General features: G+C 37.5%; 2 protein-coding genes and 1 non-coding gene across 3 annotated transcripts; 2 read left to right on the forward strand and 1 right to left on the reverse strand.

The window, feature by feature from the left end:
* Positions 1-2,196: 2,196 nt before the first annotated feature.
* Positions 2,197-3,792, forward strand: LOC122014049. Its single transcript, XM_042570243.1, has 3 exons — positions 2,197-2,781; positions 2,870-3,595; positions 3,685-3,792. Exons 1-3 carry the CDS (start codon positions 2,197-2,199, stop codon positions 3,790-3,792), a joined length of 1,419 nt encoding a protein of 472 aa, XP_042426177.1.
* A 2,924-nt stretch (positions 3,793-6,716) lies between these two features.
* On the forward strand, positions 6,717-6,789 carry TRNAF-GAA. The gene has a single exon. It is a non-coding gene; the product is annotated as a tRNA-Phe (tRNA).
* Positions 6,790-8,774: 1,985 nt separating this feature from the next.
* Positions 8,775-11,338, reverse strand: LOC122017757 (methyl-CpG-binding domain-containing protein 4-like). The gene is made up of 2 exons (XM_042575446.1): positions 11,168-11,338; positions 8,775-9,561 (listed from the first exon to the last, which is right to left on the reverse strand). Exons 1-2 carry the CDS (start codon positions 11,171-11,173, stop codon positions 9,076-9,078), a joined length of 492 nt encoding a protein of 163 aa, XP_042431380.1. The 5' UTR covers positions 11,174-11,338; the 3' UTR covers positions 8,775-9,075.
* Between the last annotated feature and the right edge of the window lie 4,982 nt (positions 11,339-16,320).

A 16,320-nucleotide genomic window follows, 5' to 3' on the forward strand; every position in this document is an offset into this window, starting at 1 on the left:
TTAGTATTTAATTACATGAGAAGCTAGTAAATATCAAAATTAACACTAATTCTGTTTCAAAGTAGATAGTGATATTCACATTTAAAACAAAAGAGCACAAAATAACTAATCGACCTCGAAGCCAACAATTTGTTTACTTCTACTAGCTACACTAAAAAATTATTATCGGCTTGAGAACGAGACAAAACAGTACAGTAATTACTACCACAATACTGAAGAAGTAGCTTGTCTTTCTCAATCTATTACAAGAATAAGCAATTGGATTTTGTCTAGGATCTTTGTGAGCTTTGAACAGATTGAACAATTGGCCTGAAATATAAACAAAAAATTACAGTCAATAGTTTGAACCAAAAAATTACTTCTACTAGCTATTTTCTATAAATGAACCAAAACTCATTACTCAGAAATGAAATGCTTGCAGAAAGAAAAAAAGAAAGCTTGCAGAAATGCAACGTTTCTTCAAACTACAGAAAGAAAGCTTGCAAAAATGAAACGTTTTCTTCTGTGCAAACACTTTCTTGCAAAAAGCACTGTTGTTGCAGAAATGCAACGTTTCTTCAAACTGCAGAAAGAAAGCTTGGCTTACAGAAAGACAACGTTTCTTCAAACTGCATTCTAAAATACATACAGTTTCTAGTATGCATTCTAAAATACATGCAGTTTCTAAACTGCATTCTTCACAAGGCTTATGTAGATAGCAAATATCTAAGAAACAATTGGCATTTTCCTAGTGTCAATTGGCACAAACACTAACCTCCTGCAATTCTTCTACCACATCATCTATCCTGCCACATCACTGTCAATGGATATCTAATGGAATTTGATTTCTATTGAACCCTGTCAATGGAAGAAAGAATGGCAGTTATTTTTGTGGATGCATGTCTATGAGTTTATTGCAATGGTGTATGGGAAACAAAGCATATCCACCCATACGAACTCACATCTACTTAGGCCTGTGGGTTCGAGTTTTCAAATTCAATCCCTTGCCTATATCCTGTCCAAAGCATGTTAGTCAAGCCAAGGAATGTCATTGAAGCATCCAAAACAAAATGATAGCAAAACGATTGTACAAAACGATGCTGGGCACCCATTGACTGTAATTCTCTGACCTTCTTGAAAGAGTAAACCGAACAAGACGGACCATTGTGATAAGAACCAGCAAGCATTTGAAAGCTAGCAGAGACACCACCATTTTCTCGCTTAAATCTCAAAACCTTCTTGATAGTTTTTCATCGAAATACTTTCCGGTCACACCCTTGGAGTTCATATGCAAGGTCATATAGCATGTAGTTGTTGCTCCTGTAATCATCTATACTCGAGTTATTTAGTTGGAGTTTCTTAATACCTCCATTCACCTTCAAAATATCTGAAAAGACACTGCACGTAAAATTTCTACAATCTCAACATCTAATGAAAGGCAACAAGAATAAACAAATGACATGTGAAATTTTCACAATCTCAACATCTAAAGAGCATTCATAAGCAAAGAAGAGATGACATGATTGTCACCAGTATCTTATAAGCTATTCAAAAATTACGTGAACGATAAAATCTAGAGAAGCACCTTCAAATGACTGTTCAATGTACTTCGCATTTCTGCTCTCACTTTGTACAAAGATTTTGTGTTGTCTTATGTAGAATTCATAGCTGCAAAGATATTTTTGGTTCAACAAGATCATCAAAGATAAGTAGCAAGCAACCAAGTATGAGATGGAACAAATTTTGCATCGCATAACAACCTCCCAAATTTATAACAACCTCCCAAATTTTTAAAATTTATTTTTATTTATTTTTTAGTTGACATCAAGTATTTAGCTTACGTAAACTAATACTAAGTGATTGATTCGGTCCCACAGAAATTTTCACGTCAACAATCCTCAATTAATAGTAGATTAGCCCATTATTTAGTATGGTAGATTTGCATCGCATACATAGCACGCGCGACCAACTCCAAAAATTAAAATGCCTTTTAAAATTCCTATGCAACTATCGACGCTCAGAATTCTCCGTGTTAATTGCAGTCAAAGCACGCGCGGCAACTCCAAAAAAATTTTAAAGCCCCATAAATTTCTTTGCTTAGCTCCTTAATTATAATCCCCATGGCACGTTACTATAAATATTCCACAGTATTTGCAAAAAATCCAGACAAGTTCTCTGCTCTGTCTCCTCCTCTGACGTTGCCGGAGCTAATTAGACATGGCCACCCTCAAAGTCTTTGTCAACAAGACCAAGAACTGCGTAGCTTTTGTCGAATCGGACTTGGATTTCGTGGATGTACTCCTCAGCTTCCTCACGCTGCCTGTAGGCACCGTCGTCCGTCTGCTCAACAAGCAGTCGTCCTTGGGTTGCGTTGATAAGCTTTACCAAGGCGTGGAGCAGATCGATGAGAAATACCTTGCGACGGCAGCCTGCAAATCGATGTTGACGAAGCCGGTGAATTCATCTGGAGTAAAATGCCAGAAACTAAAGATTAATATTTATGGAAAGGGAGAGTTATACACATGCACATCCGAAGTTTGCTCTTATCGTGCGCTCAGCTATTATTCGAACCTCGAATGCCATTGTGGTAGTGTCATGCACAGGGCAATTAGCTACGATCTGTATCAAGATTGCGATAACCATGAAGAACTTCATGGTGTATTCATCAAGGGGGTTAAATTTGCTGTCACAGATGATCTCTCCGTTTCTTTGATCGGGCACGCCATGTCGTCTCTTAACGACTGTTGCAATGGTGATTGGCGCAACATGGAAGAGAGATTGGTGAAGATTGATAAATCACAGGTAAGTTTTCATTTTTCTACTGGTGCCATGGCTGATCAAAATGATCAAGAAATTACGTACTGTTGCTATAAATTCAATGCATATGCAGGTTTTGCATATTCTTAAAAGATCCCTCGTTTCCGACACTCCACTAACTGACGTTTTATTGCACAACGGAAAAGATATCTGCCCCAAGTTTTCCGTTCCTTCTTCTGTAGAAAAAACAGTTGCAATCGAGGCGTTTGACAAGGAGAAGAAAATATACAGAATCAAGCTGGCCCTTGCGGGGAACAAGGTGCTGTATGCCGAAGCTGGCCGGGACTTTGTCGATGTGATTTTCAGTATCCTCACGTTCCCGTTGGGTGCTTTGAAAAAGCACATGGGCAGTCGATTCAAGATTGCATGCCTTAATAACTTGTACGGTAGTGTTGAGCGATTGGCTTCCTCAGGTTACGTGGTTGAAGGCTATGAAGAGACCCTGCTTAATCCTAAGCTCCCACCGTATTTCAACTGCAAGCATCAAGTCATTGGAGTGTCAGTAGAGAAGGAACAACTCTACTACGCATGTGACTACCGCTGCAAACTAAGTTCAACGAGGTACTACTGCTCCTCGCCTGGCCATTCGGGTAGAAAGGCAAAACGGGCACAGCTTATAGATCCCAAAACATCATCCGAGGGATTAGATTTTCCTGAGGGAAGCTTCTGCAAGGAATTAACGTACATGGTTAGCGACGAACTCGTAGTCACCCCGTTCTCCTTCACCTCAGTCATTTCACTTCACAGGCAAATCTCTGATCCAATCAAGATCGCAGAGTTGGTCATAGATAAAGAAGAGGTCTGTCTGTCTATCTTCTGTTACTAGTTGCTACAATTGCATTACATATAACTACGAGATTGATGCTGCTTTCTTTGTTCGTATTTCAGGTTGTCGATCTGCTTGATGCTGCTTTGTCTTCCAGTACGGCTCTGACTGATGCGTTTTTTGCTAGAGCTAATGCTGCACTTGGTTTGATCGATGAGAAGGGTGAATGAGGTGGGAAGAAGTGGGTCGGGAGCAGATGAATAAAGAATTAATCGATAACTGATTTACTTGTTACTCTTTAATTGTGAACAATGTTGTTAAGTCTGCCAGATCATTTAATCTAGTTTATAATGAATTGAACTATACAAAACTTGGGCCACTCTGTTTTGTTTAATTTATTGTTAGTAATGTTGCCATTCCATTTAATCTATTTGTTTTTATTTTCGTTAATATTTAATTAATATCATTTTGATCCCGTCCGGAAGCTGAGTCGGACGGAGGCCGGTCGCGGTGGACTGGGTGTTGACGGAAAGTCGCGGGCGCTGCAGGCTCCCCACGGGTGGCTGCTACGGCTGCAGGACCCTGCGCACACTCAGACGATCCCCCCTCTCATGTTAGAGACCAAAACCCAGGGAAAAAGTCCACGGATCAGGCCCTTCAACGCTCAAGTCAGGTCTTTTTTCCCCATAAAAAAGCAGACAGAAGAAGAAGAGGAAAACAGTTGTGGAAAAAAGTGACGAGGGAGTGTGTGCGCGTACCTGTGTACGAGGGATTTCTCCCCTTTTATGCGTCCTCCTGCTAGAACCTGCTCTCCTGTCAGAAAACGTTAGACGCCCGGCTTTGTCCTCTAGTCCTGGACACCTGTCGTGCTGCTATTTGTCGTGAAAGCATCTTTCTATTTAGGAACCTCCGCCTTCGCACTTGGGCTTTGTCTTGTAGTGAGAGATAGCTGGCAGGCTACTATTGGTTATGAGGGCATCTTTTCGTTTCAGGAACCTTCGCCTTCGCCCGCATCGCTGGTATGTAATGATTACCCCTGACGGACCGTTGAGATTCCCCGCACCCGCCCTACTTAACTTCTCCGATCCATTGTGACATGCACCGGCCTCGCCTCTTCTGATCGGCTCTAGCCTCTACGTGTTACCCGCCAGACGGGCTGACTCTGCTCAGCTCTGCCGATCCCGACCTGCCTCTGTGCTTTGTACTTTCTGGCCCTTCAGCGTAGACCTACAGATCGAGCTGATTCTGTTCAGCTCTGCCGATCCCGACCTGCTTCTGCGCTTTGTATTTCCCGGCCCTTCCGCGTAGCCCTGCAGATCGAGCTGATTCTGTTCAGCTCTGCTGATCCCGACCTGCTTCTGCGCTTTGTATTTCCTGGCCCTTCCGCGTAGACCTGCAGATCGAGCTGATTCTGTTCAGCTCTGTCGATCCCGACCTGCTTCTGCGCTTTGTATTTCCCGGCCCTTCCGCGTAGCCCTGCAGATCGAGCTGATTCTGTTCAGCTCTGCCGATCCCGACCTGCTTCTGCGCTTTGTATTTCCCGGCCCTCTACTGTAGGCCTGTGGATCGAGCTGACTCTGCTCAGCTCTGCCGATCCCGACCTGCCTCCGTCAGCCTGACTTTTTGACCGCCAAGTCACCATGACTATTGACTGCCACTTCCTCTTGACTTTTGACCGCCACATGACCTTGACTTTTCTCTTGGGCCCCTCCATTACCAACCGTATCACATTTGATTAGCGTAATCTTAATTGTAAACCAAATAAGTTGATTGTGTTTGGCGAATTAGTTAATTTGAACCAGGACTGTGGGCTGGTTTTGATCAGCAGTTTTAGCCTTGGAGTGTCTAATTGAGCCGAGTAGCTTCGTTTGTGATATAATTTGACGAGTGAGGCTGTTGAACTTCATTATTCGTCGAGTCAGGTGAGCTTATAAAGTTAATAAGGCCCTATGAGCTTGGTGAGCTATTCAAGTTGACCGTTTTGTTGCGGCTTAACAGGTTCAACCAATCGGTAGTGCCAAGCGAGCTAAGGAGTAAGTGTTTGGGTTGGATAAATCAAGTGGGAAAGTTTGATAAGTGTAACAATTCTATTAAATTGGTTGAAAAACAAGGTTAGATGAGTTAAACATACAGATTGTTTAATAAAGTGAATCAAATAAATTTATCCCATTTATAGTTTTTGACCTACAATATATATAGTGATGCACCTCGGATCCTCACGGCTCTAACTGCAAGCGGATGTGACCTGAAGACGGTCTTATAGTCTAATTCCTCGTGGATCAAAAGGAAGAGAATTGGGAACAACCTCATTAAGTGCATCCCTGACATGACTATGTCGTCATAGACTCCAAAGATAGGGAATTGGGAACAACCCCATTAATTAGGTACATCCCCGAGTAAGCTGGCGACATGGTTACCTTGCGACTGAAAAAGCATTCATGAGAATATCTCTTTTGGGTTTCACCCCTTCGACTACCTTCTTTTACCATCTCCAATATGGCTTATGGGTGTTCATAGTCCTTCACCCAGGGTAGTGTACATTTTCATATTTTTCTACAAAACCTTGGAAAGTAGTATAATTGTGATAACTTTTGTCGGACAGCGTAAGCTTTTAGCCCAGCAGATGACACATGAGAACTTGGACAAAGGAATGGTCTACCCACCATTATAATTGTCGGTCGTAGTGTTTTCTGTTATTTGATGTGTGTGTTGCTACCTTTGTGTGTCAAATGAGATGCACAACATGTTACTAAGTTGTTTTTAATGAAAATATTTATGATTCTTTTTCTGATCCATTATTCAGTTAAAGTGTTGAATTCATTCTTGAACATCAAAAATGTTTCGTACTTACAGATACAATCATAATATAATTAGATCAGAAGAGATGCATGCACGTGTACTAGAAAAATCATACCTCTGACGGAGGAAGCAAAGGTCCACGCTGGCGAACTTGTCGTCCAGAGGCGAGTGAGCGTTCACTCCGGCGACTGGAAAGGGAGAGCAAAATATGGAAAAAAGGTTGGGAGGGAGCAATGATGGTATGTCTTCCCTGATGAATCGATCTAGCCTGAGGATGTCGTTACGGTTTCCCTTTTGTCTAGTTCATTAGTTTCATATTTTAATATTTAATATTTATTTAGCATTCAAACTAACAGCGGGGATAGCTCAGTTGGGAGAGCGTCAGACTGAAGATCTGAAGGTCGCGTGTTCGATCCACGCTCACCGCATTTTTTTTTCCCTTCCTATACCAAATTTAAACAAATACTGACCGGCCTTTTACCAGCATTCAATTTACCCGCTTAAATTATTAAACCTTAAATTCCTTCTAACGCATTCACCCATTAAGTTTACAAAATATAAATCCACCCGAATGCAGCTTACCCCTTAAGTTTACAAATTTTAAATCCATAACGTAACATTCTTAATCAACTTTTGTATTTGTTCAACATTATTTTATATTATATAAGTGGAATTTAAAATTAACTATTTTATAAAAAAAAATATTTAATTTTGTTTTTATTTTTTATTTTTGAATTTCATTCATTTAAGAGTTATTAAACTCTAAATTGGAGCTTATTTGATACTTTTATATTTTTAAATTTACTTGATTTGTGAATGAGATTAATAGTATAAGCTTATTTATTTGTTTTATTTATAAATTTACTAGGAGCTATATTGATCAACATGATTTATTAGTTGAATATTATTCAAAAATAATTTAAAAATTTTTATTTATGAATATTAATCAGGTAAATATATGTATTCTAATTTATTCATTAAATTGATCTAATATATGTTGGATGAACATAAATAAATTTTACTAAGATGAATACTAGCTCACAAATATTCTTATGGTATGGTATCATCCCTTTTTCTCTTCATTATCAAAAGCAGTCAATTTGTACCCCTTGAAGTTACAAAATTAAAATTCATTTCCTTTCACTTTACAATTCTTTTTTTTTTTACATTTTACATTCTTTTTTCCTTTAAATTTAAAATCTCATATATATATTTGACTTCAACAAACTTGTTTTGTACTTCATATTTCACCCTCAAAATTTGTTATTATGAGCGCAATCATTTATTTTCCAGTTTAAATCCTTTAATTTTAAATTTATTACTACACCATTTTTATTTTCCTTGTCGTTAGATTATCTTAATTATCAGCAAACTGTTTTAACGTATGAATTTCTAGGGAAAAAATATGAATCCTGATTTATCTTTTTATATTGTCAAAATAAAGACATCTAGCATACTTAAACTAAAACACATATTAATTAGAACTAGACGAAAAGACATACTATAATAAACATCGACCTCACTTGAAAAATCAATTAAAAATATTTTGAAATTAATATACTATCAAGATTTATGTAACATAGTTAGAACATCGATCCATCCCTTAATCGTGCATTAATATACTATCAATTTTTAGGATGTTAATTCCCGAGTTTTGCTAGTCATGAGTGCTCTCAGCTAATAAATTGCATGTGGAATGGCATGCACAATTAATTTCCTCGTCGTCGGGTGAGACTCATTGAAGTGGCTGTTGATTCTTGATCATTAAAATAAAAAGATATATAATTAATTTAAATACAAACTGCAGTGAAGAAAAAAATTATATATAGATGCTTGAAGATCGATGACAATAGCCAATGGCTACTAGAGAGAATGAGGTAGCCATTATTAAGGATCGAGAAGTGTTCACCATCCAGATCACGGTGTAATGGCAAAGCGAAGCCTCCAGCGCATCAGATTTATAAAATTACGTAAGGATCGAATCCCTGTAGAGATTGAAGAATTACTCTTCATATCTCATATCATGATTAATTTTAATTTTTTTATTTACTCCCTCCCTCCTAATGATATGAGGATAATTGTGGGAGCCAAGATAATGGGTTTCACCTATTTTTAAGAATGACAATGGGCTTAAGCAATTTGCCAAACATTTACAGTTCGAATATCAGCTAGAGTATACTAAGATGGTTCTAAAATGAGATAAAAAATCTGAGATGTTCAGCCTCTCGCATTTCTGAATTTGTCTAGTGCCCGATCTATGACGCCGGACTGACCACCTACCGGACTGATTGGACCGCAGACTCGAATACCTGAAAAAAAATACCTATCATTTTATTCTTATTATTTCTTTATAAGATCCCACGGAGAGTAACTGCTTGTCAGAGTAGTTGTATTCATTCTTAATATCAAACCCTTCTCAAAGAACAAACCAAAGAAGCAGCCAGTTTTATTCTCCAGTGTTTGGCCTTTATTACAGAAATATGGTTCATACAACCACCACACACCACATGGAAGCAAGAAGCAAGGCCACAAAGAAACTCACTTTTAGTGCAGAGAAAATAGAAACGAAAAAGGCATTGAAATCTTGCCTTGCGGCTCCCTTAAAGTTCATCAGCCAGATTCTAGACAAATCGAATGTATAACCATAATCACTTTTCCTTGTTCTGTAGCTCAATGGATCCCTTCGTTTTGAGGAGAAACCCATCTTCAACAGATTATGAGTTTGCAACCTTCATCTTCTTACTTTTAGATGATGCAATCTTCATCTCTACTTCCTTTGGAACCATATCTTCAGGGATTTTGGGCGATGTGAAACTGAAATCTGCAAGTGACATTATATCTTTGTATTCCGGAAAGGCTTCGAGGAATCTCTCGGCTTCTACATTGCTCCGGATTTTCTTTCCGTTTGGCATTTGATAGTACACATCCATTTTGGAGAAATCTGATCTCATATTCAGTAGTCTTTTTGTGCCAGGTGGAGTCTTTGGTATATTTGGTTTGTCAAGAGTCCAAACTCGAGAATTGTCGTATTCTATATCACTTGGTTTATCACATGAGAGATTGGGTTTTTTGTGGCAGAACCAAGGCTCTTCGATAAAGTTTTGCCTGATAATCTCATACTCTTCTTCTGATGGGATTAACCTCCACTTGAGACATTCACCGCACTGAACAGCATATGCACTTACCGTGTGTTTGGATTTCTGCTAATTAAAGGGATCAGACAATTAGATATCAAAAAATTTTACTGTATAGCATAACAGTTCCAATAATAATAATTAAAAAATTTAGAAAGGGGGCTACAGTTGGTGAGGTGGCCAAATGAATCATTTGATTGCTCTGAATCAATAATTCAGGCTACATTATTTCCTAGCAAATTATGCCGTGTTCCCATCCAGCATGGAGCAAGATTTAATTTTCCATATTGTCTTCACCCAAAACGTAAGAGCAAAACCAAGTACCAGATGGCCATTCTTAAATGAAAATCCATTATCATCCAAATTACAATGTCATCTTAGCTAAGCATGTTCAAATTCTACATTGACAAGGGGTTCCTGAAAACATTATATAAAGTTGAATAAGAGTCATGCAGCCAACCCTAATAGTTGGAAATCAGGATTGTTATTTTGGCACGCTTGTTACTGCCTATGTAAATGTGTAATATGCCTTTATGTGTGGATAGGTATGTGCCCGTGTGTGTGGCAAGAGATTGACAATCAATGAACTTCATAAGGTTTACCCCAAGAATAAAAGTTGATCAAGATCAAAACACCAGTTTAAAAATATGAAGCATTTAGTAAACAATAACTCCAAAAGATCTGATATGCTAATACAAAGAGATACTGTTAGTATTCTGCCTGACTTCCTTTCCGTATATTATATTACTACGCCACTTTAAATTCTTGCACAATTATGTATTTCATTTGTACATTTCTATAATTATGCTACCACCTGTCTATCATAGGGACTAAACCCTATGTCTTTAATATATTATCACCAAAATAAAAATAGTATTATTTTTGTATCTTGATCTAGTTGGTCCTCCACCAGTGGTGCTACCAAAATTACTTCTGAACTTTCTAATCACTCAATTTTCCAATACCTCTAATCATAGAGTTTAACATAATAATTGGAGTAGCTCTTGGAATACCCAACTAAGATAATAATCAAACATTGGAACAAGTTTATGGAGAATATGTTACATGCAAAAGATGCAAGCATGCTTATTTTGGTACTAGAAAAATTTCAGTATGCCTATTTTGATACTTGAGAATTTTTATTATAGTGATATAGGTACGGTTGCATCAGGGTTGCCTTAGCACAACTTTTGTTTGGTCATTTACTCTTTAAGTTTGTCTAAAGCCTATAAAAAAATCTCTTTATCCACAAGTACATCACAAAAGGAAATAACACAGCAAAATGTGACGTTGTATGGAAAAGCAATAACGAAGTGCATAAGCTAGGCTTTTAACGAGATAGGGTCAAGACTCAGTGTTTTAGTAGCTGATATAGAAGAAGAAAAAAAAATGCAAAATACAAGAAATTGTTCAAGCTCGAACAAAAATTAAACTGAATTATTCGAGACATAAAAGAATGGTAATTTCCCCATCAAAGATACTAACTACGAACAATTCTTGACTCTCACTTCTGACTGAAGTCCACAGCATTGGAAAATAAACGTATTCCTCGATATCAATGTCAAATAAAGAGAAACCCTCAACAAAAGAACATAAAAATTTCTTCCCATGCCGCGTGGCCAAGCCAAACAATCACCAGTAAAAGTAGAAGGGAAGAGCGCAGGAGACCCACCTCCATGGAAGCTTTCCCTCAGCCGCTTCGGAACGCCGTCGAGTCGAGAATTGCGCCGTCGGAGTAAATAGGGTTCCGAGCTGATCGATGCCCCCGTGTTTCGTAAAGAAACGACGTGAGTGGCAAACTCGGACCGATTCGGACTCGTCCGAGTTGGTAGTTGTTTACCCGCAGGTGTTCTATTAAATTAAATATGATAAATTATTACATTTATTGTGAATTTAACACGTCTATAATAAATTTGTGAATTTTAAAAATATATAGTTTAAATAAGTAAAATATTTTCTGTTATTAATAATTTAATTTATATTTAAAATTCTTTATACAAATTCTGAAGTGTTTTTTATTTAGTAATAAATCAGTTATCCATTCCAATATTCCATGTAATTGATTTTAATATAAATTATAATAATTATACATATAATTAAAATATAATCATTATTAATATAAAATGATGACTAAATGCGGTTGATAACTTTTATTTACGTGAACTTAACATAAAAAAAATAAAATAAGTTTTAATAAAAAATAATGAAAATGTTAATTAACTTAACAAAATAACAATATCGTTCATTTTTGTTTGTTACAAAGTAAAAAAAATTGTAATTCTTAATATAAATTTTAGAAGCGCATCTTATGTGATAATCACATGTTAAAATTTATAATACTTTAAAAAAAATCAATGAAAATTTACAATTATTTTTTTTATAAAAGAAAACCTTTTAATTCTCATTCAATTTTGCCTAAGCATTACACTCGATATTAAATTATGATAATAAGATGAAAAAGTTAATGGTTTGACCTAGAAGATTTTTTTTCTATTTCATAAATATCCTGTTAAGATGATTTAATTACCTTGATTGAGAATATTAGGAAGAAAATTAAAATTATGCCCATTTAAAAAAATTCTAAAAGACATTGTAACTAATAAAATTAGAAGATGAAGGAACATAATAAATACTTATATTAATAAAAAAAATCAAAAAAGGCTTTCTTACCCTAAAATTGGAAGTTTGTCATAATTGTGATTTTAAATACATTTGTTTCATTTCATCTTGTAACTTCATTATTGAAACTATGCATTTTTATTTTAATTTGCTTATTCTTAAAATTATGTTTTTTAAGAATTAACAAAGTTTGGTTTTTAAAATATTTTTAGGTTGGATATTTTTTTGAATTACAAATTACTAATCTGCCGGATTTAACTTCAATACTAGTCAATTAGATTTAATTTAATATGGACTCTAAAAACTTGCAATTTAATATAAATCGAACTCTTGATCTGGGACTAAAATCAATTCGCTCTTGGCTTCTTCCGACTGCATTGCCCTTCGACTCCAGATTTATCTCTTGTTGTTTTCCATCTATGGATTTTCAAGTTGCTGGCTTTTATAATGTTTTTGATACATGTATCTTCGTTCTAGAGACTTGCTATGCTTTAACTGATGAATTGTATTGTTGGGTTTTTCAACCTTTCTGAAATTTGGAATGATCCAATATCTTATTAGTTTACCTAATCAGTTTGTTCATGATACAGATTCTTCAATGTAGGTTTATGTGATTTTACCTTATTATTTTGTTCATGTTTGATCTTATCCTAAATTTGTGAAGTGGCGTGATGGTTCCGGTGAACAACGATTTTTGATGAAGATAACCTTCTGGAGACCTAAAAAAAACCTTTCTATGATCCTGCGCACAGCGAGACAAACTAACAAAGCGTTAGTGGCTTAAGACTGAGGTGGGGATCCCTGGCTAGACTCTCTGACGCTCAAGTCAGTTTCTCTCTCAAGGGTGGAAGAAGAAGAAGAAGAAGCATAAGAAGAAGAAGAAGAACAGTCACTGAAGTACTTTGAAACAGAGTTTAGATGCTAGAACTTGCGTACCTTGCCAATGAAGAGGATCCCCCTTTTTATACTACTTCATGTAACCTCCATAGTCATGAAGTGGTCCCCAGTTTATTAGAGTTTGTTAGGAGATGAAGTCATCTTCTATGCTTCGTGCAATAATCCTTTGAGGAGTCTTTTTTGTACCACAGATGTACCTCTTTTGTCGTTTGTGACTTATATTTGTGATGAGGTATGCATAGGAACATGTCATTATAACTGAAGAACCTTCTAGAAGATATTTCCCGCCAAATTTACTAGGTTGTCATATTTCTAGGCGGTCCTTTAATCTGGTCGTATATATAATAAGAATATCATCTGTTAAGCGTATTTCGGTCAGTCATTTGTACTAGCCACATATGTTGTTAAGAATACCTTCTGTTAAACATGTCTCAGTCGATCATTCAAGCCGGTCGTATATATATATTAGAAATACCTTCTATTGAGCATGTCTCGGCCGATCGTTCAAGCCGGTTGTATATATATTAGGAATACCTTCTGTTGAACATGTCTCGGTCGGTCGTTCAAGCCGATCGTATATATATTAGGAATACCTTCTGTTGAGCATGTCTCGGCCTGTCGTTCATGCCAGTTGTATATATATTAGGAATACCTTCTGTTGAGCATGTTCCGTCCAGGAATGTACTATAAGGTTGAGTGATTTTATGCTCGGTCGGGCTTTGCCCGATCGAGCACATGTAAACACCTTAATGCTCGCCCGACCTTCACTCGGCCTGGCATATATAAGCACATTGGTGCTCGATTGACCCTCACTTCGCCGATAATATACCAAAAGCTGTATAAGGCTAAGCGTCTCTGAGCTTAGCCGGGCTTTGCTCGCCCAGTGTATATAAGTATGTTGATGCTCGCTCGATCTTAACTTGGTCAGGAATATACTAAAGGCTTCTGTAAAGCTAAGTACCTTTGGGCTCAGTTGGACTTTCCTTGGCTGAGCGTATACGAGCACATGGGTGCTCGCTCATCCTTCGATCGGCCGGTAATATATTAAAAACTATACATAAGGTTAAGTACCTTTATGCTCGGTCGGGCTTTGCCGGACCAAGCGTGTGCAGGCCCTCATTGGTACCCACTCAGCGTTCATTCGACCGGTAATATACTAAGAATTTTCATAAGGCTAAATGTCTTTATGTTCGATCGGGCTTTGCCTGACCAAGTGTGTGCAAGCACTCATTGGTACCCACTCGGCTGAAAATATACTAAGAGTTTCCATAAGGCTAAATGCCTTCACACTCAGTCGGGCTTTGCCTGACCAAGCGCGTGCAGGAACTCATTGGTACCCACTCGGTCTTCACTCGACCGTTAATATACTAAGAGTTTCCATAAGACTAAATGCCTTTATGCTCGGTCGGGCTCTGCTTGACTAAGCGCGTATAAGCACATGAGTGCTTGCTCGGCCTTCACTCGGTCGATAATATACTAAGAGCTTCTATAAAGCTAAATGTCTTTACGCTCGGTCGGGCTTTGCCTGGCCGAGCGTGAGCAGACACCTTGATGCTCATTCGACTTTCGCTCGGTCGGTAATATACTACGAGCTTCTATAAGGCTAAATACCTTTACGATGGTTGGGCTTTGCTTGACCGAGTGCCCTCAAAAAAGTCTTTTACTTATTCATTATTAATTATACATTCGCTCGGCTATATACTTCTCCCATCCTTCTCAATCCTCACTCCTTCATTTAACATGCCGACCTATTATAACCTATATCACTAGCCTTCCCTTTAAGTCTAGTCGAAGGAGGTTTTCTTTATTCTCTTTTTATACCTTGAGAATCGCGCGGTTTTTCGAAATTGTCTCTTTGGTAATTGGTCCTTCAACAGAAAGATCTATATCTGAGGCGCTCTAAGATATAGTGTCTCGGCATATGATTTGGTCTGTTTTGTCTATCATAAATGCCTCTTTATGGGTGATTGCCACGTGACCTTTTTCTTTATTTCTTGAAACAACCTTTAACATGTTTCTTTATTGACGTCCTATCACATGCCCCTTAGCAAATCAACGCCTTTCCCATCACAAGTCATTTCATTTTGACGGAGATTCTTATACCCTCTTAAACCCTAACTCTTTTTTATTTCTTTACTCTTCATCTTCCTTAACTCATTTTCTAGCGCTTCTCTTTTTCGACTTTCTTCAACATTCTGCGCTTCTTCATCTTCCTTGGTCTTCTTCTGTTACTTTCTTTCCTTAAGGATCCAATAAGTCGCTTATTCCTTGAGCGTTTTTGTTTTTTCACCATGGCTGAAGAATCCTTAACCCTTTGGTATGCTCAAATTCATTCTTCCTTTACTACTGCCAATCGAACTTCCATCCGCTCTCAATATGAAATCCCTAAAGAATATCACATTAAGGTCCCGCAACCTGACGCCCATCCCTATCTCCTCCTGATAACTGCATTACTTTTTTCAAAGATCAGCTAGTTGTAAGTTTACGCTTTCCTATTCCTCCATTTTTGACAGATATAAGTCAATATTTTGGTATTCTCTTACAACAATTTACCCCCAAATGCTTTTAGATATATATGCGGGTTGTAATGGTATTTCGCCTCTTAAGTATTCCTCTTACTCCTCAAAATTTTTTCATGTTCTCTTATCCTAAAAAATCAAAGCTAGGAGTATTTCTTTTTCAATCTCACCCGAAGATGGTGTTTTTTGAAGAAATGCCTTCATCCATCAAGGGTTGGAAATCACATTTTTTCTTTATTATGTTTCCTAGGCCTGTCACATGGTCTACTAAGTGACAATATTCTTTACCCCCTCTTCCTGACATAAGAGAGCTTTATCAATAGCTAGTTTTCTCTGAATATTCCAACAAATTACTGGGTCATCGTATATTTACAAATGGATATGCGGTGATCTTCTATACCTTTTTGGCCTAAGCCTTGTTCAAAAGAGCCTACAATGTTCCTTTGGTAAGTTTTGACATTTTAACTATTACTCCTTTACTAACTAAAATACTCTTTTATTTGTTGTAGTGGATGTTGTATTCAGAGCTTTGGTTGACAAGGAAGTACGCCTAGAAGAGGAGGCATTATTAGCTAAGGAATGGGAGCTCAAGGCAGAGCTTAACATTGCATCAGCTCAAGCTTCTGATGCTCCTTTAACTTCTCACACCACTTCTGAGGAGACCTCCACAAGTTTACTTCCCATGATGGAGGGCATCCCTTTGGACCTACAAGAGCATGCCCCTTAAACTACTCCTACAAAAAAGCGTCCTGGGCAAAGGTTAACCTTAGCGCCTCTCTCCAAGAAACGG

Source organism: Zingiber officinale, chromosome 8B (genome assembly GCF_018446385.1).
Source record: "Zingiber officinale cultivar Zhangliang chromosome 8B, Zo_v1.1, whole genome shotgun sequence".
NCBI classification, from domain to species: domain Eukaryota; kingdom Viridiplantae; phylum Streptophyta; class Magnoliopsida; order Zingiberales; family Zingiberaceae; genus Zingiber; species Zingiber officinale.